This window comes from Mesitornis unicolor, unplaced genomic scaffold (assembly GCF_000695765.1).
Source record: "Mesitornis unicolor isolate BGI_N332 unplaced genomic scaffold, ASM69576v1 scaffold50546, whole genome shotgun sequence".
NCBI lineage: Eukaryota > Metazoa > Chordata > Aves > Mesitornithiformes > Mesitornithidae > Mesitornis > Mesitornis unicolor.
In genome coordinates, this window is record NW_010192637.1 from 19796 (window position 1) to 47713 (window position 27918).

A 27918-nucleotide genomic window follows, 5' to 3' on the forward strand; every position below is an offset into this window, starting at 1 on the left:
TCCAAACCCCCAACATTTCAACAAGGGCTAATGTAATCAGTAAAGCATGCACAGAAACTCCATGACTGGAACAAGCACTTGGGAGGATCCACTTCAGGGTCACTGAAACTCCCTCCAAACCCACCCCAATCACAGAATTGATTCCACTGAAGTATTATCTTGATGGAGGATAACTGTTAGGAGTCCAGGCTGAATATGGTCTATAAAGCACATTTGCACAGAATTCACCTGTCTTCAGTCACACACAAAGCTGCAAAAAGTTCTAAATTCACAAGTCATGAGATGAAGGATAAATCCAGCAGCTACACTGAATATACTTTTTTTCCTTGCAAAAGGAGGCTATGACTAAATTTCATATATTGATATTTAAATAGGTAAATGAAGAAACCCTATATATGGTTATATGAATTCTGGCAACAGTAAATATGGCCTATGTTTTCAGTACAGAGTAATTATTTTAAGTGCTCAACTTACAGCACCTTCAAGTCAGAGCAGGTGCACATCTCTTTTTTTAAACCAGTACCGCGTTGAACATCTGAAATTGCAATCTTGGGAAGGAAGTAAGACACTGAAAAGCAACAGCAGCCTCTTTAAAGACGGGGCTTTTCTTCTTCCTCCTCTTGCGGATGCACACACACAAATACTCTTGCTAGTCAACACCTATGTCAAACTGGGTCCGAGCGTTGCTGGAACTGTTCAAAACATTGCACTCGTCTACATGCTGTGCAAAAGGACTTAATGGAAAATGTACGAGTTACTGTACAAAAAATGCCAATACTTTAGCCTAATTTTGAGTCACCCCAAACTACCCAGCACGGGTGAACCACACGAAGAAGGCTGCTCTCCACCACCAGCCCAGGACTGGTGCCATGCAGCAGGTTTGTGGAGGAAGGTTACCCACCATTACCTGTTGAACTGTTCACCATGTTAGGTGCCATGCTGTAAGGAGGAGCCTGCGGGTTCATCAGGCCAGAGCTGTTGTTCATCGGCTGAGTGTAGGGGGAGCTGGATCCCATAATACCGCTCTGATTCATGGCAGGAAAATTGCCTTGCCTACGAGAAGAAAAAGCACACACACGATGTCTCATTACGTACCTCGTCGCTGGAGACGCTGTGGTTTGTCACAGAGTACATCTCCTATTGCTTGCAAATAGCTAAGGAGAAGGCACACAATTAGTTCCTTTTACCTACATGGAGAGCTATTAGTCTTGAATTAGTTACTGTATATCTGAGATAGAATTGGACTAAACCCAAATTTCAAGAGATGTACACAGTGTCTTCATACGTCACAACCAATCAGCAGAAAAATACAACTCATTATTTATCCTGTGAGTAGACAGCAATGTGATCAGAAGTCAAAATCGGAACGTAAGGTTGGCATGAAATAACTTCAGTGAATTGCAATTTTGATCATGTAATAGAGATCTTTCCCTGCCATAGCTTAAAAAACAATGAAATGACCAGAAGAAAAATGGGTACCACAGAATCTGTTTCAGATTTCTGTATCTGATGTTATCGCATTGAATAAAATGCTCATCTTGTGCATGCCATCTATGTCCAACCTTTCAAAAAACCATGTATAGACTATACTTTGTTGAAATGGGAAACCTCAGCAGAACTATTCTGGTTTTGAAAATTAATCACATAGCCGTATAATGCTTTCATAACTGAGATTTAAGTTTGTCTGAACAACTGCCCTAAATGAAGAAGCCCTTACCTAATTCTCCACATCTTCAGATGTTAAAATCTTCAGACCAAATATTTTTGAAGGCTAAACCTTATCTACTCTTAAGAGCCAGAAAGTACCTAAGGATGCTTTGCACTTGATTTATCAAATTCTACAGCTAAACTGAGGCACAAGGAAGAAAATAATTCAATCCAAGTAAGATGAATCACCCAATGTCATGCTTGATCCAACTTCAAAAACAACTGCTTATTCTTTTAATCCATAGTGTAATTATCTACCTTTTCTTGGTATAGTTGAAGATGGCCTATATTACGATACAGACTTATACAGATAAAATCATACATATAAATTAAAACACATACAAAAATATACTTACTTGTATATTCATAGCCTACATAGGAAAATACAAAACTCAGATCTGTTTCTTCAATGTATCCCCCGTAAATTTATGCTGTTTTTCCAAATAAAGGAGACAAGAAAAGGAGGCAACCACTCCTTTACACAGCCTTGATGCATCTCTGCTTCTTTTTTTTTACATGAAAAACAGAGCATTTAGGTTTAATCCTACAGTCAGGGAAAGCAGAATGCCCTGGTAGCAAGATGGAGTTTCGGTATAATTTTTATGGTTTATTATTATTATATAGTATTCAAACAAAACTGCCAACCCCGAAACCAACAACTCTGAATAACTTCAATGGCTTCTTGTCTTCCCCAAAGTCATGGCAGATTCTTAACGCAACTGGTAGAAATGGATTCCTTTTTTAGGAGGTACAAGAGGAAGACCATTAAAGCACTATTTGGCCTAATTTTTCCTGACACATTGTGAATTTCTTCAAAGGAAAAGAGAATGTGTTATCTAAATAAAGCATCTTTTTCCAAGTCAGTTTTGTCCTCTGCTCTCTGAAGGCTTTTCTTCACTCTAGGAAAAACGCAAAGGCTTTCTTTTGATATGAAGGAGACAACTGCCATACAATGTCATTTCCCTGATGAAGCTTGCAATGAGCAGCGGAGGGAAAGGATTTAAAATGCACAGTGGTGCAATGCTCCAAGGGAAAATTACAAAGGGAAAAGAGGAGAGCAGGACCATTTGGCAACAACTGTGAAGGATTTCAGTCGTACAATCAAGCTTTTCTTATGTAAATACTGCATCTTAAACACCCCCACCCTCCTTTTTTAGCTGAATATTGCTATAATTCAACAAATGCGGTTAACTGAAAAGTTCTTTCTATGCTGGATAAGCGATATCCTTTCTATTACTGGGTATAGCCACCAGTGAAGATGAAGAAAGCGTGCAAGTGCGTTTTGACACTTTAAAAAAAGAAGTAATAGATTTTGAAAGGTTCTTATACGGAATAAGGCTGGGATTCTGGAAAAGACAGAAGTCCCTGTAAGCATCTAGCTCTCCAATGTCCTTCTTCTGCCTCAAAAATACACAGGAGAGATGCACTTTGCAGGGAAGCTGGAATTGGTCTTGACCTGTTAATATTTCAATACTATTACTTCCTATAGCATGTATCTCTTTTAAGCTATGGGGCAGTTCATTGTCTCAAACTGAGGTACAACCTATTTGATGTCACCCACTATGGACATCAATCTCAATTGCAGTTCATGAAAGCGCACTGCTGTACAACAGCTTTAAATCAAAAAGTAGGAAACTATTTCCAGTTTAGATGGAGAGTGGAAATTAAATAAAAGGAACATACTCGCTTTAGACAGGATAATAAGAAAACCACCAAAACCTAAAAAATTGGCTTCTCTACCCAGAAAGACCCGAATGGCAGAACCTAATTCCAAAAATTTCATCTGGCAAGGCAATTTTCCTTTTTAGGGGGTCAAGTGCATCTGTCACATCCTCCCATGAATGCTTGGAACGGACACAGCTCTCCATCTCTGGAAAGAGCCCAGCAAGACTCGGCACCATCCCTGGCAGAACTCTGTCCTTCCCTAGCCCCTACCAAATCACCGACCCCAGCGTGTGTGAGCTGGTTCAGTTAACGCTGAAAGGCAACATCCCGCAAGAGTAAACGCTACTTTATCCTGAGATTGGGTGCAGCGTGCAATACCGAGCTCTTCCACATATTATTCTGCTCTATGATGGCTTGGAATGGAAAGTTTCTTTTGGGAGAAATAATCAGGTATTACTTCAGCCTTTAATTCCCACTCCACAGTGGGCCTCCTTTGAGTAAAGACTGCCGACTGTGACAAATCGTGCTGCATCGGTGCTATAATATGAAGCGGAGTCCATTAAGAACTGAGCTGAGATCACCAAACTCATTTTGATTAACCTCCAGGTCACTAAACACTTATAAATATGTTACACAGCAGCTGCTAACATATTTATATAAGCTTAAGGTCACAGCATCATCTGTTGGTTGTTGGAGTTAAGTCAAAAATCTTATGTTTCCTTCTGTGCCGCTTTTAGTAAAGGCACATCCAACATACTATTTAAGAAGCAGTTATCTCAAAGCATACTACCAGACTCTCTCCTATATCTCCCAATTCCCTCCTCCATTCTTCTGGGAGGCTAAATAAAAATCAAGGCTTTTAAAAACAGTCTGCTGCACACGTAGTGACATCTAATGGCAAAGACTCAACTGACCGGCTATGAATTCTGTAATAGAACCAACCCAGCTAGGAATACGATTTTACAATATTTACCACATAAACTCCAATGGCTGGGTTGCTTAGGGATGACACAAATGGCAATTAGGAATAATTGGAAGAAATTAAGAAACACCTGATCTTTAGTATAATGAAAAAACATCTTCATGGCGAGATGCAGTTACCCTCCAAGGGAATCAAGGAAACCTCAGTACTTGACACTTGTGCACACAGACAACACATCAGAAAAGGTACTGGTCAGAGAAATCCTGCATTACATATGAACTAGATGACCTGTCAGGTATTTTCCAGCCCTAACTTCTCCAATACCCTGATCCCAGACCATGTTTTTTTCCCCATTTAGAAGAAAAAAGCAGCTGGGCCAATATAGGATTATGCTATCCATTTAAACACTATATTTAAGCCTACACATTTCTTTTTTCTGCTCTACTGCTACAAGTAGAACTCCAAGTATTCAGCAAATGAAAGAGATTAAAATTGGGAAGGGGGAGGAATCTCCTCGCTTTCTGTGCCTTATTTACTCTGTTGACAATTCAGTATTTCACTGCGCTTGTGCAATGCCAGAGACAGTTGTTGTGCTCGAGGAAAGGGGGACACAGACAGGCTGGAGGAATGTGTTGACAGGAACCTTATGAGAGTCAACAGGGGCGAGCGCAAGGTCCTGCACCTGGGGAGGACGAGCGCGCCGAGCGGTGCTGGCTGGGGCTCTGCTGAAAAGCCCCTGGGCACCCTGGCAGGCAGGGAGCTGAGCTCAGCCAGCAGTGTGCCCTGGCAGCAAAGAGGGCCAGCAGCATCCTGGGCTGTGTGATCTGGGGCCAGGAGATGGAGGGAACTGACCATCTCTTTACTTGGCACTCATTAGAGTCCATCTAGAGTACTGTGTCCAGTTTTGGATCCCCCAGTAAAGGAAAGATGACGATAAACTGGAGTGAGTTTAGCAGAGGGTCCCTTGGATGGTCAGGACCTTGAGCTGAAGGACGAGGACTAATTCAGCCTGGGACAGAGATAGCTTTTGAAAGGAGCCTAACAGCAGCCCCCAGCACCTACAAGGAGCTCAGCAAGAAGACGGAGCCAGGCTCTTCACAGTGGGGCACGGTGGGAGGATAAGGGACAACGGGCAAGAGTTAAAACACGAGAAGTTCAGACTGGACATAAGGAAACTTTTCCCAGTGAAATCAGTCAGACACCGGATTTGGTGGCCCACAGAGGTTGTGCAGTCTCTGTCCTTGGAGGTGTTCAAGACCCAACTGGATAAATGCCTGAGCTCTCAGCTGAACCTGCTGAGGATGAGGTTTGACCAGAGAGCTCCTGAGGTTCCTTCCAGCCTCAGTGACCCTATGATCTTAGATTTCCAGCTTGTCTGGAAATGTGGACAGTGCTGTGGACAGTCGGGTGTACTACTGGGTCCAAAATACAACTGGTCAAATTCAAAACATTCCCTTTTACGAAGGTCCTGTTCTGCTCTTTTGTTTTCCTTTGTCTGCAATCTACCCAAAGCTTAATCTGCACTTAATCTCTTTTCTCTGCAAAACAAGTAGCATCAGATCTAATTGTGTCTTCTGAGCTAATGCAGAAGGACATGTATTTAAAGAGAGGAGATGACATGCAAGATCTGGTCATCGTTAAAATGCAGAACAAAAATTATAAGGAAGAAGAGCACTGACAGCACAAGAAGCACACGAGTGTCACAGCTGCCGAGCAGTCTCTCTTGTACGGAGATGTCTTCCTCTAATTGGACCTGAAATCACCAGTAGGTGAGTGAGTTGTCTCCAACTGCTACACAGAAGTCATCCTGTAGCCCTTAAGTTTAATGCTTATGTGATTTAGTACCTACTCAGTGTTGCTGTCTGATGGAGGTTTTTACTGACATCTTCCTCAGATTTGAACAAACAACTGATTACAAAATTGACTTCAGAGGTAGATGTGGGTTAGCTCTGGACAATGACAGAAGTGGATTATGCTTCTCAGCAGGGTAAGAAATGAAGACACAACTTTTCATATAGAAACACATCAGAGCTCAGGTTTTTGGTGTGTGCAGAGGCCTTGAGCCTCTTTCCACTTTCTGTGGATTTTCTGGTGTGCATCTAACACTCTGCGCTCTCCTCTTGATTCAACTGCAACATTGGAGCAAAGCCCTTCATGCAGTCAAGAAACCAGATACAGCTTCTGGAATGAGCCCTGTGGAAGCCTGGGCATGGGGGAAGTTGAGCATGGAAATATGAAAGGAACACAAGAAGGGTTCAGAGGTGGAGAGTTTGGGCCAGGAAAGATGGAAATGGGAGAGTAGATGGAAATGAAAAGCGAGCAACAAGAGCTGAGATCATCCTTACTAGGTGCCAAAAGGTTTTTAGGGCCAGGAATGGGTGCTCTGGAGAAGTGAGATGAAGCAGAGATGCAGGAGGAGGAGCAGGGAGGAACATCTGTAGAACTGCTGCTCCTGGGGTAAACCCAGGGAAGGTCCCTCCAGTGTGAACGTGGAGCCTCTCAGCCAGGCTTGCCTGAAGGGAGGGCGGGATTCACAGGGGGGCCTCAAAAGCAGGACACTACCAGAGATGTGCCGTCCTGCAGCTCCTCTGCTTGTGCACACACAGCACTCTTGTGAAGTAGGGATTTCTCCCAGTTCTCCTGCCCCAGGCACTGGACCTGAAAAATCCCCCTGTTACTGTGACCTGGCCACCTGAGCACTTGGCTGGTAAAAATAAAAAAAAGAAAAAGGCCCACAAGCTCATGGAAGTTTGCCATTTCTGCTCCAGATCTTTAACCTACATCAGCTTTGCAGTGAATGCACTATAGCACCTCAGGGGAGTAATTTGTGTAAACATCTTAAAAGGAACATTTTTTTTTTTTAATGCTGACACACTGCTAAGGTGGCTACTTGATTACAAACTGTGAAAATGACTGCGTTAGGCTGCGCTCACAAATCACAGTGTACTGACCAAATTGCCCTGTGCTTATCTGTGCCAGGTCTGCAGCATGACAATATTTCCTCTCTCTTTTAAATGTCAAAGTATGATTTGGGGGGTTGTTATTTAAACACACTGACCTGCACAATAACCAGAAGTACTTTATTTAAATCTGTCTTGAGCTGGGACTAGCCTTAAGCGCTTATAATCTGTCATACTTTGACACCAAATGGGTTATTATAATGAGAGTAATTCAGGAGTGAGACCTGCAAATGCTTTCTCCCTGGAGAATTTACACATAAACATGTGCATGCAGATACATATGCTCCTTTGTTATGGATTTTCCTTCTCTCTACATTATGGGCTTCCTTGGAGAAGTGAAACTGTTTCTGTCGTGAGGGGATATGGGAGAACTGGAGGACGGACAAGCAAGCAGGGGAAAATAAACCCCAGCACTGCTTGCTATGCTCTGACTGGAAGTCCACTGGTGTGTGAGTGCTGCGAGCAAAGGGTAAGACACAAAACCTGAACATTGGCTTGAGCAGCTATAAAATGGCATTAAAGGCAGTTCCCATGTAAATGTAATGAACAAATTTAATATCACTGTATCTGAAAGCTAAGTATCCCCTTCTTGTTAGCTGCTGCTATACCTGTACTAACCTGGATTTACATATCCTCCCCTGTTCAGTGGGGACACTAGCCACTCACCATAACAAGGTGTTAAAAAAGGAACCACGAAAGGTGGCGATGTGACAGCTCTGCCACAAGATTTTCCCATTTTTCAGGTTAGAAAGAAAAAGACAATTTTATACTTGTGTGTGTGTCTGCACATGTGGAAAGGGGAGGCCAATGCTCTGAAATGCACTGACGAAACACTAGGAAAAATAAATGAAAAAGCATCCAGATTTGTACTGGGGTGCGTGCGTGTCTGCTGACACCAGGCACAGAGAACCAATGCCAAACTATTCTTCCCAATGACTGGACCTAAAGGCCAAAGCTAAAATGGGGAATCATTTTCTAGCTTCATAATTACGTGATAGTGCACATCACCTCGTAATCCACTGCAGTCTGACTGAGCACGCCGCCTGTTTCTTTCTCTGGCTGATCTAAGATTATTGTGTAAGATACTTTTTGGAAGAATAACAGTAATAGCCTTTCTAAATATATTCTTTTCCTTCCGATTATGCAAATACTTGTGCCTTTAGCATCATCACCATTACTTAGACTCCACTAAGAAACAATCAAGGAGGGAGAAGAAATTTAAAAATTAGTTGTTCCTACCAGGCTGATTGAATGCGCAGCTCCTCGGAAGGGCAGCCACAAAAACTTATTGTTTGTTTACATGCTACTGTCACCATATTCATCATTTTGCCAGTGAAAACATCTGCCTCACAGGCTACCTACTTGGTAGTCCTTCAAAGCTTAATAAAACGCAGGAGAGTCACACCACATCACACACTGGAACAGCAACGTAAGAGCAACGTGTAATTCATGAGTACTGATGCTAATAACAACACAACTGCACAACATTTGTACTGCTGAGATCAGAATAAATCTCCCTATCCCATTTTACAGATAACAAAAACTGAGGAAGAGATCCAAGATTAATAATGGTCTAAAATATGGCCAGAAGAATAATAAAGCAGTGGAATACAGTGAGGAAAACATTGCATAAGCTTGCAGAAAAATAAATCCTTAACTTCATTTGATCCTAATGATACAAGAGTATGCAACCGAAAAACATGAGGGATATTCAGTGAAATACTGTAGCGTTTGGGGGAGATGGGTTGGTTTGTTTGTTTTAGGTTGCAGCTATTTAATTTTGTTTCTATAAAACTCCTTTTGTGCCAATTAAAGTTTTTTTTTTGGACTGAATTTCATGGTGACTGCAGCATTTGGTCACCAGTCTTCAAACCCACAGGGACTCCCAGAAATGCCTTTGCTGCCCAGCGTTCTTCCAAGTGCAGCAAGACGCCTGCATTTGAATTTATTTGTATAAGAACAAACTGAGCCCTTTCTACTCAGTGCAACCTGTACTGAATAAGTACAACACAGCGCTGCGTGACAGAAGACACGGGACTGCTGAGAAGCAGGCCAAGTCCAATGGCTTGTAATCCCATCGAAGCTCTGCTCTTGGTGACCTCTGCTTACCTCCCTGACAACGTGGATTTAAACAGCAGCTCTAAAGGCAGCTGCTTGCACACTATCCCCATCAGATGTAATATCAGGGCACTAAAAAGAGATGCATTTCTTAGCCCAATGAGTAAAAGAAGGCTGCTGTAATCTGTCCAGCAAGTAGGAGCTTGCATGAACTGGGTTTGTAACGAAAAAAGAAATTTGCCCTGCATAACACAATGCAGTCAATCTGAACCAAAATGCCAAGAAGGGTGACTTAGCCTGGTGTGACTCGATATCAAAATGGGAATGACTCATATCTCTCTCTCACTATGCACCGTTTATTTTTGTGCATGCTTGTAAATAGCTGTATTAAAAAGTCGGAAGGCCTATGAACTCTCTCCCAGAATGATTACTTGACAGTGGGTAAGAGTCTGTTCCCAGCACACAAACAGCCAGGAGGTCACCGAAGCACGGTGCTAAAACCTGCAGGAAGGCAAGGGCACGCTGCACGTTTCACTCACTCCACTTACTCCGGTGGGAGACGCTGGACCGCTGAGCTCCGTCCTCTTCCACCTGGGATGCAGACCTCCTGCCGCCTCTCACCACGTTCAGTCACATCCTCGCCCCGGTTTTGACCACCGCTGCAGCTCTACAGAGCTCAGTGTGCTGGCAACCAACCGAAAATCTAATAAAATCCTGAGCGCTTCGTGTCAGCTCTTCAGTGTATCTTTTCGTAGTAAAATGTCATCTGGCTGACAGCACGCTGAATGCAACTGTGCATGTGCAGCAGCGTGGCCAGGAGCTTCTCCAAAGGGATTTCCCCACAGACACATCTTCCCTTACCTATCTTTGCCCAATAGCCTGGAGCTTTGTATGTTTATCAATACTATTACTACAGCTATTACCATCAGTCTCAGCACTTTGGCACCCCAGACAGTTTTACAAGAGCAATGTGGTGCACATGTCAGCATGGTTTCAGCTGCCTCTTTTCTTCCTCTTTGGCTCAGAAGATGCCTGAAAACCTACTCTGACAGCTGCAACAGGTATTTAATGTGTTAGTGAGACTGCTCGCCATCATTACAAAGATCTTACTGCTGTTATGTTACTATTTAATATGATTCTCACAAGGTTACTTTTATGTCCAGTTAGAACCGACGCTCTCATCTGAACTCCATCAATAAAGTGAAGGGCACTTCCCACTCATATTTCCCCAGGTACCATTGCTAAAAAAATTCTTTAATTTTCTCTCAACTATCACTGTTGTAAAACAACCTAAAACCTTAAAACTGCTCTAAAACCCTCCTATCATTTTTTATGTTTCTCTCTTTCTGTCACAAAAATCTTAGGCTGCTCAATCACAGTCTTGTACTCGCACAACGTATGTGCCAAACCACACAGAGCAGACCCAGAATTACCTTTCTTCATAAGGCCTATGAAACAGATGGCTATTCTCCTGGTTTGGGTTTTTTTGGGTGGTTATGGGTTGTTGTTTTGGTGTGTTGTTTTTTTTTCTGACTAGTGCTGTGATTTAAACTAGTACATCTTTTGGCTAATAGGCAAAATATAGACAGTGTGAAAATCCTGTTTTCTCATCTGAGTAACTTCTTGCCACCCAAGAAAGAGTCCTTAATATTCTTTAGTTCTATACAATAACAATTAATGAAAAACTTCATCTTAATGCCCTAAAGATCACCTTTTCAGGTACAGAATTTCAATGTAACATCTGACTCTGAGGTAGAATGTTAATAAACCACACAGAGTCCTATACTGAAATTTTGTTTAAAAACAGTTAGTACTTCTATAGAGGGCAACAGCCCTCCTAAATAACCAAATCAAGCAAAAAACAATACTAACACAATAATAATTGAATTAGAAGTGTCTCTAAGATGAAAGAAAATTCTCATTCATGACTCTGAAAACTACCCTACTCCTGCTTCCACAATTTAAGAATGGTTACTCTCTGACGAAGGGAAGGAGTAGGACTCCTGCAATCTGTGGTTAATCTCTAATGGCATGAACAGCACACAGCAGTCTACTTGATTGATGAGTAACCAGAAAAGAAAAAAATGCCTCCCCGAATCACTGGTTGCCTGCACCAGCTCTGCAGCTTGGTGACATCCAGGGCTCCAAAATGATGGATTTACCTTTTAGTAAAACAAAATTCCAGATAAAAATATATTTCTCTTAGTCTCCCACAAGAAATGGCTTTGGTTAGCTCAGCATGTAAAGGTTCTTCCATTCCTGACATGATTTTATCAGCATTTTTGAGCTGATCTACAAAAATGCACTGCCATTAAAAAAAAAAAATCACAGAAGTGTTATTTCCAGCTCTTCCTTTACTATAACAAATACATATAAGCTAAGTGTACTTCACTCCTCCTAATACATTGTAGAAAAAAAGCAATCTATGGTTCCGCTTTGAAAAGCAACATGAGGAAAGGAAGCGCCCTTTCAAAAAAAGAAAGAATAAAAAAATCAGCTTGATATAAATGACTATTTCTCATGAAGAGGGAAGAAGCATGGGTCCTTTTGAAGAAAAATATGTCAATACTAGTTAATAGCTCCCTTAGAAATTACAGTTACAGCAAGCATCAATACTTGGACTTTAACCCCTCAAGTCACACCAAAATTTGGTGCAGAGTGAAGATATTCCACCTGTTACCAAAACACCCCCAGCCTCAGGTGGAGCAAGCCCAGAAACACACAGAAACACCCTACACTCATTTAGGCCAAGAAGCAACACCAAGTCATCCAGCTGAAACTATACATGAAAGTTTGTTGGGTTTTTTTTATTTTGGAAGCCAAATGTAGTCTCATGGACTGAAATGTACTGCCTGGATATTCAAACAGCGCTTAAGAGAAAGCGAAGTGGGGCTCATTTCAGGGTGATCCATCAGGATCCCTAAAGGAAATGCAAATAATGGGAGCATTTGGGGTAGAGGGGAAACCACCGACACCTTGAGACTGGAGAATTGTGAGTGGCCTGAATTTGAACAGGAGCAGCTCCTTCCCTGTGACAATGTTAAATAAAAGACCCAGCAGAAAGAGCCTTTCTGCTAGGGGCTTATTTCAAAGGCAACAGATAAGGTACTGGCACTGGCTCCAATTATGGCTACCAGCCCTATCGTAGCCTAGTTTACTTTGGGGATTTCACAGTTGGCAGTCTTTCATCTAGAAGTAGCCTGGTTTGAATAAGCAAAGAAACTTGAATGAGTACTTAACCTTCCTGCACTCCACTGCACTTCCCAGCAGAGAAGAACAGCAACTCCAAGCTTAAGGGGAAAAGGGAAAACAATGGAAAATACATACTCTCTCCAGGGATTAGAGACCGCTAAGTTTAACCTTAGCACTTCAAGTCTTCCTGCAACATAACCGCAGCTTTGCAAATCACAATTACGATTTTAAACCCAAGTTTCAAGAGGAAAAAGGGCAGACTGGAAAGTATTGCAAAGAAGTTGACAGCCTCTAGGATGTAAAACATGCAAGAGAGTTCTGGTTTTTATTTATATAATTATTCTTTTTAAAAAATTTATTCCCTATTTCCGCCTCCTTCTTTTTCCTTTTGACGTTTTAATGCACCATGTCCATTACTATTTTTCCTCACCAATACCTTCTAGTCCATCAGCATTGCTGCATTACCCTACTGTTTGGAGAAAATAATACGGAAAAAGTGCTTCGCTGGCACCAGTGACACGGAGTACGAATTATGCATACATAGCAGAAGAGAGATGCTGATGGAAGGTTATATGTCCATATGAGTGCAAGCATGCATGTGCATGTATGCACACATGCAGACTAAGAAGTCATACAGAACGCACATTTTAAACTCATTTACACTAATGGTAACTGCTTCTCTGTAAAACAGGAATTCTCTTCCATCAGTGCAGGTTTTACAGATCAGTTTTAGGGCTGAATGAAAACTTACCTAAATTCTTCCGACCTCACCGTGATAAGGCTGTTGTGTCTAACCAGTTGCTAAGCAGTTCAGACCAGAACCACATTCTGGAGTGCCTAGAAGTATGTCAAAGTCATGCAACACCACACATTCCTATTGAGACTGAACATCGTTTCTCAGGTGGCATGGGGAGCAGTGGACGATGATGTAAATATCCACCTCAATTTTGCAACCCAACGACCAGGATTTAAAATGGCCAGAGGTTGCAAATAGCTAAGCTGGATGCCAATTCCTCAGTTTAACTATGTCTGAAGTGTCTCCTCTGAAATCAATGACACTGGATTCTAAATTAATTCAATCTATTTTCAAAAATGGCTTTAATTTACAAAATTGCAACATGCAATCCCAAGAATCATATTAAGGTACAGTACACTGAGGTCAAAGACCCTGCCTTCAAAGATAGGATTGCTCCTCGCGTAGGCACATCAAAACTCGTTTTATAGTAATTAGTTCAGGTATTGATAACTGTAGTTGCACCAGCAAGATGCTCATTTTAGCAACCAGTTGGATGTGTATTTTACAGCCAGCTAGCACTGAATTACACCTTCCTAAGGCTGCACTGCCAGCAGTACATAAGCCAGCTATTTCACAACTACATTTTTACCTTTTCCATATACTACAGTGACACCTTCAACTGCTGAGAAGACATGCTCAAACTGACACTCACTGCTAGCGCAAGAGATGCCGAAAATGGTGATGGCAAGCATCCAGCTCCAAAAACATCTGTTGGCTTCAGACGTCAACCTAATAATCAATTTTCAAGTGTGTACTGGGCACTTACGGTGGGAAACAAAAGCTCACAGATGATGAGCACGTAAGTCTTGAAAAGTTTCAAGTTGGGCACCTACAAACAGAGGAACTCAAATTCATCTGGCACTAGAAAATACTGGTTAAATTTGCTGCCTTTCACATCAACAGGGAAAAAGCTATTTCATTTGCTTAAAATTGTTTGCTTTTACTGAAGGCTTACTGTGTGGCAGGTCTGCACACACAAATACTTACCTATCACTATAAATACATACATGGCTGAAAGAACTACAGTGAGATAAAAGACTTTATTTTTTGGAGCGACCTGGTCCTCAGAGGCCTCTGCTGGTTTATAACCTCCAGCAGCAGAACCAGATCTTGGGGTCTCAGCCAATGCCAACCTAAGTTATGAAAAGTCTTTCCTTGGAGTTCAGTGCATATAATTGGTCTTCAACATACAGCCCTTACCAGTCAATGGCTGTGCTGAGACTAAGACAGATAGAAAAAAGAAAGCACTGTTTTGCAGTTCCTTCACATTGTCTTCCTGAAAATAAGGAGAATTACTATACATGGTATTACAGAGTTACTTAGCATTGCCTGCTGTAAACTGTTACCCAGACCAAGCTTAAACATCCTGGGTAGCGTGAAATCACAGACACTGACAGTTCAATTGAGAGGTCTTAAAAACACCTTTCTTCTCTTCAGCCTGACATGTTAGGTATCATTTGGGAAACACTAGCCTCCATGTGCAAGACAGACTAGCACATCGTAAGATTTTAGGTTACAGAGAAGGTATTATGTAGCTGTAGAAATTAATCTAGGCTTAACACAGAGCAGGCCTCAAGGTGAGATCAAAGACTAATTCAAATGGCATAAACCTAGTATCTTCCACAGCCATCACTTCTGTTTATATGATTGTATCTTCTCTAATTAAAAGGGTGGTGGCCTGCACTGAGGATGATACCTAGGTATAACTGGCTGACACTCAGATCTTGATCATCCAGCCCTGGTTAACGAACACTGATTTTCTGCCCCAGTGGAAGTGATGTTATTCTGATGCACGCCATTTAAATTCATTTTACACAGCTGCTTAGTGTGGCTTGGCAAGGCAGAGGCAAACCAGCTATGTCTAAATGAGACTCCTGAGCTGGTAACGGATAGATCCTGTGGATTAACAGCTGAAGATAAATTTCACTCCCCTATGATACTTGGCTACTGATTCAACAAGTTGACCTTGAAGGAGATCGCAACCAACTTGTACAGAAATACTGCTGTGTAACCATGACTCTGACACAACCATTTCATTTTCTTCTTAGTTCTACATAGAGGGGTGTGTTTTATAGTACTAAAATCCAATAGTTTCTGAACCCCACAGCTGAATCTTAAAAACTCAAAGACATTCAAAGAAAAAGGCCAGACACTATTCATGCACTTTGGCATATAACAGTAGATGTCTTTCCAGTTAGACAAAGCAGTATAGTGTGAGTGCTCTCCCATTTCACTACTTTTTGCTTTTTGAACAGGAGAACCAGTAGGCTCGTGTTCTGCTTTTTTGTTTTGCTTTGTACTTTTCCATATGCACGTATATGAATGATGTTATTAAGGAAAAAACAACCAAACAAAAGTAGCTACAGAAAACTGGTAATTAATACTTGTTAATAACCATGGAGGCAGTAGTAATTTGGGTATTTCAGATTTCCTATGGAGGTAACAACTGAAATAACATGGTGGCAGGGAACTCCATGAAACGTGAATCTCGGGTGAAGCTGGACTTGGTTGTAAGGAAGCAACAGGCTAGAGCCAGTGTAGATATTTCCTCCCAGTGCTTTAATTTATAATATGCTTACAGAAATCACAGTGTGAAGGACTCCAGTGAGAAGAGTAGCTGCATTTCAGGTGAACGTTTTCCACTGGATATTGCTCCTAAAAATTGTTCTAGTGACTAACTGAAAATTTTCAAATGCACGCACGCTCAGAGTGTAATAAAACTTTATTGGAAATCCCATTAAGAAACCCTGTCATCACTCCTGCAGCACACCACCTCTCAGAAAGGGATCATACTCTGGGGGTTGCAGCTGACTGCCCAGGCAGCAGTGATAATACCACCACCAAGTCAAGAAAATAGGGTTGCACAGCACCACTGTGAGACAAGAATACCCAAAATGAGGGGAAAAGACGACGCCTGGATCAGGAGGAGGAGGAATCTCATTCCTTCTCAGTGATGAGGTTTTTCAGTTCCCTCTCAGGCCCAAGGAGACAGAGCCATGCCAAAAGCCATGCAGGTGTGAGAGCGAGTGACATGCAGATTTTAATCATACTGTCACAGTGGCTTTAGTAAAAAGAAAACAAAAAACTAAAATCCTCTCTATGATGCCAGTATTTGTGTATCTTTCGCATGATTTTTATACTCCTTCAGCAGCCAGATGGCATGTTCACAAACATTAAAAAAAACCTGCCAAGGTCTCACAGCAAGTCCAGTTTACATTGCTACCGACCCGTACTGGTCAGGCTGGTGCATGAAGGGAGCCTGAGCGTTGCCATAGTTTGGGTGCTGTGAAGAAAACATGAGGCGTCTGCCAGCCCCAGACTGGCTGGGATAGGCAGGCTACCTAATGTAGGGTGGCCTAAAGCAGAACAAAAGAGCAGCCTCTCTGGATCTGCCCTGTATCACAAACACGAATCACTCTCAAGTATATTCCTTCCATGTGCAAGTATGGAGGACTCGCAGCAACAGCCAAAAGCCATTACGCTTTTTCCCCTACGGCTGAGTTGAGATCAAAGAGGAAAACTGTGTGCTTGCAAGCCCCTGGCTTCAGAGAGGTGTGACAGGTTTCGGTCAATTTGCAGTTTATAAACAGCCCTTTTGCCAGTGTTTGCAATAGAGGAGATTTGATGACTGCTCAGCCCTTCCACAGGTGCTGGGTCTGAAAAAGTGCTCTGAAAAGGTGCAGTTTTGCCCAAGCAAACCTAGAGACCAAAAGCAGTTTTACGAAACTGACTTGGGAGGAAGGTGTGAGATAGGAGTGGTAATCGTTTAACCTAGTTTTTGATCAAACACCACATGCTATGCCCAAAGTGTAAGTTGAATCACAACCAAATACTTTCTGCTTAACAAAAAGTCTTTTTTCTTGCTGTAAAGACGAACAAACGTGAGCTTTTCCTTTCATTACATGACTATAAAGTGTTCCTGCAGCTGCAGTGATGCCCCATTTATTCCTTCCTGCCTGACCTATCAGCTTATAGCCTAAACCAGACAGACAGAAGCACTTCTGTAAATCCTACTAGACAGGTCTGTTAAAACAACCAACACAAGCGAGAGACTGCTCGTTTACAGATATCTGCTGAGGTATGGTCTGCTTTAAGGGAGTGTGGTCCTATTTTACTGAGCAAGAACATGAAGTACACTAAATTTACTGTTGCTGTTTTAGAAGTTTGCTACTGCTTATCACCAGAAGCCACCTGCCTTCCAAACTCCTGAAACAAAAATACAACAGATACAAGGACACATTAGCTTCTTATTTCCAGTTTTACAACGGGTCTTGGAATCAGAGCAACTCTCGTGTCCACAAACACCAGCCTCGAATGATAAATACCTGTATGCGTGTATGTGCACCTGTGTATATGCATAAATGAATGCAAGATGCTTAATACAGACCCACACGTAAACATGCTTACCAGAACAGTGTAATTCTCGAATGCAATGGAACTTCTTGTAACAGAAAAAGATAATAAATACACCAGCAGTTATTTGAGTCCAGGGAAACGTGGAAATTACTTCATCTGAAAAATTTCCCAGAAAATATGATTTCATTGCAAGTATTCTGGCATCTTAAGAATAATCATGGAAAGAAAAGTGCCTTTGCTAAAATCCCTGCACAAATGGCAACATGCCGTTACGCTGCCTGATGGAGAGACAAGCCGACAGATGATGGCTCCAGCCTCTACAATCCTGTTCGCAGGTTCTCTCTCAGGGATGCACAAGTGGCAGTTATCAACTCCAGATAACTACAGATGGCTTTTATGCCTCCTCCTGGCTTCCCCCTCCAGCTGCTTCCCTCAGTCTGTCCTCCTCTTTCCACAGGAATGAGAACATCCCATAGAAGAGAACTGGGCTCAGCGCTGCTGCTCGCAGCATGGGCAGTACATGCAAGAGTTGATGGGCAGCTTCATGAGCGAGCTTACTCTCTGGCAGGGGCAAGCTGCCAAGGACATTTTGGCCCCTGCTCTACCAGAGATAAAAAAAATATATATCCAGCTAATTAATTTTAAGTTCCAGAGGGTTTGTTTTCAACTCTGAATGTCATTGCAACCCTGTGGGTTTTCCTAAAGCCTACAGCACCAAGAACCAAACTGGAAGTGGCTGTCATCTCCACTGTCACAGCTGCTTTTTGAGAGGATAAGTCAAACATATGATAGCACGCTTTCCTTTTACATTTAAGGAAAAGTATTCTTCCCACGCGCCTTCTCCTCTCAGAGATAAGGGCACAAACAGAACATATATAAATGCATATACATACACCTATACAGAGCTGTTACTTCAGAAATGACAAGAAAAACATTCCGACTCATTTAAACTCCTTCCACCTGGACACATACCTGGTCTGAGCGGAGTTTGCAGCAGCCTGCATCACTGCAGCAGCCGCCTCCTGTGCCTTACGGTTCACACTTGGCATGGGTGGGCCCATCCCGGGGCCTCCCTGCTGAGACATGCCAGGAGAATTGGGGGTCATGCTGCTCATGTTTCCAGGAAATGGTCTGCTCTGCATCCCAGCGGATGGCATCCGCCCCAGGGGCATGGTACCGCAAGGCTGGCTTGGCCCCTGGCCATGCATCTGACTGTTGGCATTTATACCCATGCCGGGTCCTGGGCCACTGTAACTTGTATTGGGCACTCCACTGTACGTCGGTGGTCTGGAGTAGTTTCCTGAGTAAAATGATAAAAAGCACAGAGAAAAACATTAAACTCCCGAGCAAGTATTTTACACATGTGAACTAAAGTGAACCATGCTGGCCTTTAAAGTCGCAACAACTTTTTCACCATGAGGACAGACAAGCAGTGGAACAAACTGTCCAGAGAGGTTGGGCAGACTCCTTCCTTGGAGGTTTTCAAGACCCAGTTGGATAAAGCCATGAGTAACCTGCTCTGATGTTGTATCTCACCCCGATTTGAATACAAGGTCAGCCAAGAACAACTCCTGAGAACCCTTGCAACCTGAATGATCCTATGAACCTGGTTTTCATGTACCCTCAAACATTTTCTGCCTAATATATGTCATGGGATAACAGACAATGCAGAAAAGTGCAGCCTCCAGACGGTTAACAACACAGCACGCAGTACAAAACTGCCTTATGCAGTAAAGAGATACGTGGCATGTAAGAAACCCATGACATAAGCTCAAGGGAGAATCCTATTTTAGTAATTTCATGTTTTCATTTCTACATGTTTCTGCAATTTCAGCAACAGGCTATTCTCACCGGCTCCTTGCTGCTAACTGTTGGGCCTATTTGTGTTAAGAGATGCTCTGGCATGGACCAGTGAGGATGGCTGCTGGGCTCCCTCCTGCACTACCCTGCCTTCCTGGTAAGTTCAAAGTTTGGCTGCAGCAGCAGAAGGGGTGGTAGCTTACAGCACACCTCCTCTGGGAAAACAAGAGTAATCAGCAATAGTACAAAGATGCTAAGCTAATATAAACAGATGCCTTATGAAGGATGGCGTGAAAACCTGGCTGACCCCAATCTACGTTGTCACTGGAACAAACTGCTCTGCTTGCAGCAGCTTAACTCATTTGAGTGCAGATCTTCCTGTCATCTTGAAAGCTCAAGAAAAGGCCAACTGTACAGCAGTCAGTGTTACAGAAACAAATGCAAGAAGCATGAGAAAGAGGGGGAAAAAGAAGGTAAAGATACGATAGAAAATTATTTGAGGAAATGGATCATATTACACTACTTCAGTCATCAGTTTTGACTTGTCTTTATTTCCATCTCATCCAGATTAGTGGAAACATGACCCGTTCCCTCCCTGCGGGATGCTGCAGAGCAGAGTTTCCTGAGTACTCTCCGATATTCCCACGCTCGTTCAAAGGCAGCAGCCCTTGGACTCTTCCTCTGAACATGGAGATCAGCCATGTCCCTCCTCAGGCCTCAGCTACCAGGCGGAGGAGTCGGTGGCATGCAACTCCTGTTTATATTTAAAATAAATATATTCATCCATCATTTGAATGCACACATAATTAATTCATATGCTCCTGCTGCTGTGCTTTGGCTAATCCTCCCCTCTGCCCCACCTGGTAGCTGACTCACTCTGCTACGAGTTCTCCTCAGCAAGAACGCATGAGACCGACACTTCCCAAGGAAATGGAGCAACAATTCGGCTCTGTTTTAGAAACCATGTTTCTGCCTGGGAGTCTTTACAGAAAGATCCCCAAGATGTGGTTCCAGACAGATGAAAGCCTCCAGATTCAGCTTTATGCTGACTTCAGACTGCCCTGCCACTTCTCCTCCTCTGACTCTTTTCTGTTCATCATCCCTAGCCAGAGTTTTGGTTACTGAGACCTGCTCATGTCACACTTCTGATTGAACACAGGTGACCACAGACTGAAGGGTTCACCAGTTTCAAGCTGCTCTGCTCTGTGATAAAGGTGTAACACATGACCCGGATGCTGCTCTGGTTTTCCAGTTGTTTTGTGTAAGAAAGATGTAACACAGCACGATGGTGTAGGTGTGCACTCAAAGATTACTCACAGCCAGCTAACACATTTTATGTACACACTATTAGTAACACCGCTTTCCAAAGTGAAGCAAATTCCCTCCCTAGACTAGCAGACCTGATATCCATAATCACTGGGAGCTACTGTCAGTCCAATTTACATAAAGACAATTTGTTTTGTCAGTTAGGGTCTACAAAGCAAATGGAGGAGCAAACACCAATGCTAAACACTATTGCTGTTTTGATGCTATTTTGAATTGGGACAAAAAAATCTCTTCTTTCGTGCTTTGGCTTCTCCAGTGTAAACACAACACAGAAAAAACAGTGGAATCTTCTCCATAAAAATATGTGGCTCAGTTAAAATAGCTCCTAATCATTCATCTCCAGGGATACACATCCAAGAGCACAGGGAAGTGGTATCTTTTCAGTCAGGAAAACAAGTTTCAATGTTTTTTTCCATGTTTTTTTTCCCCTAAGCATTTCCTCAATACCTCAAGTACTAGCTATTCTTATACCTTTCCCAGACCACACGAAAAAAAAGGCAAAACAAAAGCCAAACAAAATACAAGAGGAATTGCCAGGAATGAGGAGTGCAATCTTATTTTCATGTTTCTCTAATAGATTAGTAATTTGTTGGCAGTGGCTTTGACAGAAAACAGATGGATGCAGCATTAAACACAATGAATGCAGCAGATGCTAGGCCAGCCCACATCAGCTGGACGTGTCAGGCAGCCAAGTCCAAGAGCCCACACTTTTCAAGAGGGTACAAGCCTGGCAACAGCAGCTGTACAACGCTACTGAAAAACTCCTCCCCTCCCTATCCCAGGGATTTGTGATTCCAACTCCCCCTCGGCAGAGCAGAATTGCACCCAGAGAGACAGCATCTCAAGTGCACAAGAAAAACCAAAGCAGTGACTGGAATCAAGAATATAAAGAAAAAAGTGTCATGAAGACAAAACATAAAAAAGCCTATGAACAACCTGCCAAAGACAGATGTTCACGTTTACTGCTAAACTCTGGTCCACCTTGTCCAGGTTTGCTGAACAAAGTGCTCTGACATTTTGCCATTTCTAGGCAAGCTGAAAAGACGGAAAAATGAGAACTACCTGTTTTGCTCTCTGCTTCAGAGGCACAGGTCAGATTCACAATATTAAAAATAGTATCTCCAAATAATAGCAGATTTTTTTTCACGTGCACTTAACCATCAAGTTTTTCTTGCACAGACGATTCAGCTGTATTTTTCTGAATTTCTCTGAAACTATTTTACCTAGGGGACTTCAGTAGATGCAGTTGATATTTAAGTCTTAACTCCACAGGCTGTTGCACATGTGGGGCTGGATTCAGAGGTCTAGACTCTTGAGATACTTAGGGCATTTCATCCTTAAGATGCTACCACTTTAATTAAAATCCAGGATTAAAATCAGTGGGAGCTAGACACCAAAGTGCTTTTGTGAAATGAGTCCAACATTAAAGGTTACAAAAGCACAAATACTTAATTCATATGACTTTACCTCAAACAAAAAGGGGTTTAACTTACTGTGAAGTTCTGGGGTTGTATATTCAGCAGCGGTTTCTTGCTTTCTTATACTTATACCCAAACAGAACCGTTTTACTGCTGATTTGAGTAGGAAAAGTAAGGGAGACGGGATGCATTTCTGACACGTTTTACTGATCCACAGGAAAATTTTTCTCTGCCTCAGTCTTAAAAGACCCAACTGATGACAGCATCCGACTGCTCTCCAGAGTGCACTTAAGGGACATTTTGCTGTGGCAGCAGTTTGATGCTCGGGTCATAGACCAGAGCTTCATTAGCCCTCGAGCTAGATGTTGTCCAAATACAAACCAGAGAGACTGTTCCTTTCAGTAACAACTTCCATTCTCGCTCTGCTTTTTCGTTATTTTATTCTTGGGGACAGGAAAGTGCTGGGATTTAATACAAAATTAAAACTAATGTTCTGTATTGCGTGCTCCTGTGTTGTATCACAGACACACAGAACTGTGCAGCCAAAGCCATTTTTTATTTTTGTGGGAAATGGTTTCACAGGATCAGACTATGTCCCCAGTACAGAACTGCTTCCTGGGAAAATATTCTTTGCTCTTATTATAGATCTAAGTGTCATGTAAACACATGGAATCCAAATAAATCAACCATACACATGAAATGGATCATTCTGCTCTCATGAACTGGGGAACTTACTGGTGTAGTCTTTACTACGGTGAGCAATTCCACTGCAGAGAAAGGGCGCTAGCGTTGAGCAAAGGTTTTCAGGACAGCACAGTGAAATCTAGCATTCAGACTAAAAGCTTAATGTCACAGAACGCTTTGATGCATATACAAAAATACAACTAGTCCTGTCAAACTCAGCCTATGCTTAGCAATATTCTGAAGGAAGAACCTATGTGAACAAAACACAGAAAGCAAATAAAAACCTTGAGAATTATTTTAGCTTAATATTTTAAGAACTCGGCTGCAACTCAGGTAATTTTTAATATATTTGTTATTTTGGCAATAAAAGACAAATGAGGTAACATTATTATGTATTCATCATTGCTGGCATGTAACTGTGCTTTGTAAGAGGGTATGTTAAGAGTTGCAATTACAGATTACTTTCATTAAAAATGAAAAATGCTATTAAAAACTTAAATCCAGGTAAATACATGACGTTGAAATACCACCACCTTCATTCCCAGATTTTATTAATGGTCACATTAGCCTGGTGAAAACTTTGTATTTTTCTGCTCTAATCATTACCTGTAGAGCTGAAAGTCTGCAGGGCCCTAATTTTACAATGACCGGTGCACAGGATCACCGGTACTCTCCAAGAGCTGGCAGAAGAACACGCTTGTCATCCATCACACTGTTCACCAGACCCTTCTGAAATGGCCTGCTAATGACAATGATGCTCATTTTCTTCCTGCCCCTCAAGTTCACTTTTTAATAGCCGTTTCTTCCTGACCGCGACCCATAAAATCATTACATAGGCACTTTCATCTACAGAGGGAGGAAAAGAACTGCTGAACTCAAGCAAAAAAGAAAGTAGTATTCGGTGTGTTACTTAAATGCATTGATTTAGTACAAAACCCCTTCCATTCAATCAGCGTGGATGGCTAATGTTTTACTGCACTTGACACCCACTATTCCCATGGTTCGGAATCTCAGCAGCAGCGGTACAGCTGGAAGTCAGGATAGCACATCATAAATCCACTGGATTTTTACCAGTTAAGCTAGTTGCTCACTGTGTAGATAAAAATAAGCACTTGGACAGCATTTTATGGCCACAAAATGCTTTCCAAATAAAAGGAAAGCACCAGTCAACTGGAGTTAGGTAATTAATCTTCACACATGGCTACAAGGCATTACTAGCCCCATTTTACAGTTAAGGAAAGCGAAGCAGAGAAATGAATCTACTTGCCTAAGTTGAAAGATGGTGTAGAAGGCAGAGCCAAAATTAGAAACTGGGAAATCTTGGCTTGTAGCCCCGCGCTCAGAACGTTACAACAGAGATGAAACAGAGAGGAACGCTGCGCAGGGCAGCACGGCTCCCTGCAAACAAACATCAGAGCTGGTTCTCAGAAACTCCCAGGACTAAAATAACCGTCCTTGCTAGCACGGGTGAGCCACCGAGCCCCTACAGAATTTCCCATCGCTGGCTCCAGTCCTTTTTGAGGATTTTAAGCAAGAAAGCAATAGGAGGAAGTGCTGAAATAGAAAAGCTTCTTTATGTACCTCTGAAGAAGAAAATACTGCCCCTTATATATTCTGTGGCTTGACTTCAACTTCATTAAACCCCTAAACAGATGCATACTTTATAAAGGTTATCCATTAAAGGCAAAACAATAGACAAGTTCAAGGTTGTCCAGGGGCAGAAACTGTGTATTCTGTTTTTGTTTTAGTCCTCCAACAATTCTGTCAAACAAGCAAAATAAAAGGAAACATCTCTCTCAGTCTGAAGGGTTAGTTAAGATTCATAAATCGTATGCATTAGAGCTCAATATTATATTCCCACAGTAGCCACGGCATTATTATGCTCATTAGAAGACTTTAACCCTCACAGTCACCACGCAATTTCAGATTGGCCTTGGGATTCCATCTAAAAAAAGAAGTCCTATTTTGGGATTGGTGTTGTGACCCTTATTCCATGCTTGGTCAAACGCGGCCTTGTCGCAGAGATGACATTCTTGGGCTCCTGAACAATGGCCCTGGCAATGCAACAGATTCATCATTTCCTTGCCCAATTTGAGATCACTATTTTTATACAGAGAGCTGTGCTAATAACAGTAGCAGCTTCTTCTACAAGATGCAGCTATAACTCTGGAGAACAGGTTGGTTGGTTTAGTTTTTTGGGGGAGCGTGTTGTGTATCTTTTGTGGGGTTTTTTTTGTTGTTGTTGTTTGTTTAAGAAATCACATACCCACCTACATATACTATATATATATATATTTTTTTTTTACGAATACATATAAAAAAATTATCATATAGTATTACCAGCAGGCATTTTACCTTGTGGTCCATACTGGCTCATCTGAGGCCCATAAGTACCACTTGAATTACTCTGCTGAAAGCTACCAATGCCGGGATGCACTTGGCCTCCAGGTGAGGGGTGTGGTGACATGGAAGGTCCAGTTTGCTGAGGTCCATACTGTGACATTTGGGGGTTCCTCTGTATGCCTGCCATAAAACCTAAAGGGAAAAAAGCACCAAAGCAAAAATTAATATTCACGTAACTGTTCTTTTTTAAGAAATCTTTGATACTAAAAAACCCAACCCTCTTTAGTTATTTTCAGATTAAAGAGGCCCAGAAAACTGCTATTTTTATATGAACAGAAACAAACACATCTCAGAGTCAGCAAAGCTGTCTCAACAACCAAAATCTGTACACAAGGCTCAAGAATTTTTACTTGTAAAAGAAAGACAGGGCAGTCCTGCTTACATTACAAATGGCTGCTGATTTTAAACCTAAAACAATCTTTAAGGAAAAAACCTAAAGGCAATTATCTGCATTACTTAATAAGCAGTAGGCAATTTGCCTGACGACTTATGGTGGGAGTATCATAACTTCCAAAATTATATGTTGCTACCAAAATGCGTTAACTTCAGCATATAGAAAACCACTGTAAATACTCCTCTACTGCCCACAGACTCTCAGGAGCTTAAATTTCCCTTTGTGAGAAGAGGAGTCATACCAGTCAAAATACAAAAAAATAGTAATGTTGTTCTGGTGTGTGTTTCTGCTCTAGGTCCTTCTTCTGGTCTATCCCCAGTACACCTGTATTGCACTATTTCCTTTTTACCTGTTGTAAGTATATAAATGAATCCCAGTTTAAATTAAGGTTCAAAAGCTACAGCAAGAGACCTAGTGAAATGCTGAAATCTAGAAACTTCACATGAAGGAACAGAACCAAAAGCCTACTAAATGGGAGAAGAAGAGAGTTTTGTGGTGAGTTTTTTAAGCTTTCATGAACTGGGAAAGGTCCTGCAATCCTGCCCCTGAAATGTCTATGCAGGGATGCTGGCTTTCTAATGTTTTACCCTGAAAGGTTTTAGTGCTGCTTTCAGCGCTGAAGAGGATGTGCCAAAGAGATGGCAAGGTTATTTTCTTATATCTGGAGGAAATCCGCCTTCTTTTCTGTTCTGCTTGCATATTAAAATCCCATCTTCCCGTTTCTCTGCGAGGCAAAACGTCCTGAAGGACAGCGTTTGCTCACCGCACCTGGTGAGGCAAGAGACATGGCGTGTCGCTGCCCAGTGGGCGAACGCGCACCAGCACATCGGCATTTCGGCCCGTCCTCCAACTAGTCCAGGCGACCGCGCTTTGAGGCCACAGATTGCTGAAGCTTTATTTATGAAAGGTGCCCATTTCCATTTCCCTCTGTTAATTTTAGTGGCGTGCATGTGGGGAGGGAGCATCAAGTTGAAAGCCATGAAACACCAGGCCTGGCAGCAGTAATTGCACCTCTCCTTACAAGAGGGAGGAAAGAGGAAAGGTAAGAGTGAAGTCCTGACAGTGAGTGGACAACTGGAAACTGCTGAAGGGAAGATCAGAAAAATTAAAAAATGAGAAAAGGAGAGAGGAGGGAAAAGACAAGTTGTGAAGAGAGACAGAAGCGGGTGACAGGAGAGGGGAGAGGTGGCAGAGGGATGATCCCCCAAAGAGACAGTGTGTCCTTCCACTCATTAGCTTCAAACATTACACGGACCAAACGCTCAGCGCCTGATTAATGAAGACAGGTAATTTTTTCTGAGATACATACAGACACATGCTCCAACCTGTAACTGGAAACATCAAGGTGCTGTGGCTCCTGTGACCACTGAGCCCTGCAGCCACAGGGGACAGCAGGTGGCTCAGAGGTCTCTCTGTGGGTACCACAGCCCCGACAAGCACTTCCTGAACTCGAAAGAGTAAGTTTCTCACCCTAGCACTGCTGTTAGTGACAGGGTAGGTGACACTGAGTGAACAACCTTCCCGCCTGTTTGTACACTGGTGACAAAGTGCTCTATATGGAAGGGGACAGTATCTGAGCTGTAGAAATGAAAAATGGTGTGTACTTTTAACAGAGATCAGGATTTGAGTCCAAATGCATGTGAACAGTTTTTGAGCTCTCCACAAACCTCTGCTATACAGCACACTTATCCTTCCACTAAAACCTGTCAGAGAGACAAGAAGCTCAATGCCACAGTTCATAAGGAGAAAAACCAGGAGCTTAGATATCTTGCACCCCCTCGTGTCCAGTTCTTTTGTGCTACCAGCAGCTCAACCCATAATGTGCTAAAACAACTGCAAGGTTTGGCAGAAAACACAGTTTTCCTGATCCTTGTGCAAGGATTTGGTCACACCTGAACTGCAAAGTCAGAGCCTGGCACCCGCTCTGGAGAAAGCTGGACCACGCGCTCTGACATGCGGCACTGCAAATAACCGAGGGCAAAACAGTGACTTGGAAACGGGTCTGTACTGGCTGGAAAACCACATTCCTGCAAAGCAAAGCTCGAATGACCTTCTCCACTTAGCTTTATTCTGAAACAGACCCCTTGATTTTTTAAAATGGTTCCACTCTGTGCACAAATCTTATTACAAAGCCTATGCCTTCTGCCGACAGTGCTGTAACTAATTTAGAAACCTAATACAATCGTATGTCTGTATGAAATAAACGCTCGCATTCCCGACGCACATACACCATAGAT

General features: G+C 42.4%; 1 protein-coding gene across 1 annotated transcript in view; it reads right to left on the reverse strand.

The window, feature by feature from the left end:
- LOC104542752 (AT-rich interactive domain-containing protein 1B-like) overlaps positions 1-27918 on the reverse strand; it is a gene marked incomplete at both ends in the record, with an annotated part of 73923 nt that overhangs the window by 17268 nt on the left and 28737 nt on the right. The window contains 3 exons of the mRNA XM_010187161.1: positions 908-1053; positions 18629-18956; positions 25240-25419. Of these exons, the coding sequence (XP_010185463.1) occupies positions 908-1053; positions 18629-18956; positions 25240-25419 (654 nt within the window). The remainder of the gene's footprint in view (positions 1-907; positions 1054-18628; positions 18957-25239; positions 25420-27918) is intronic.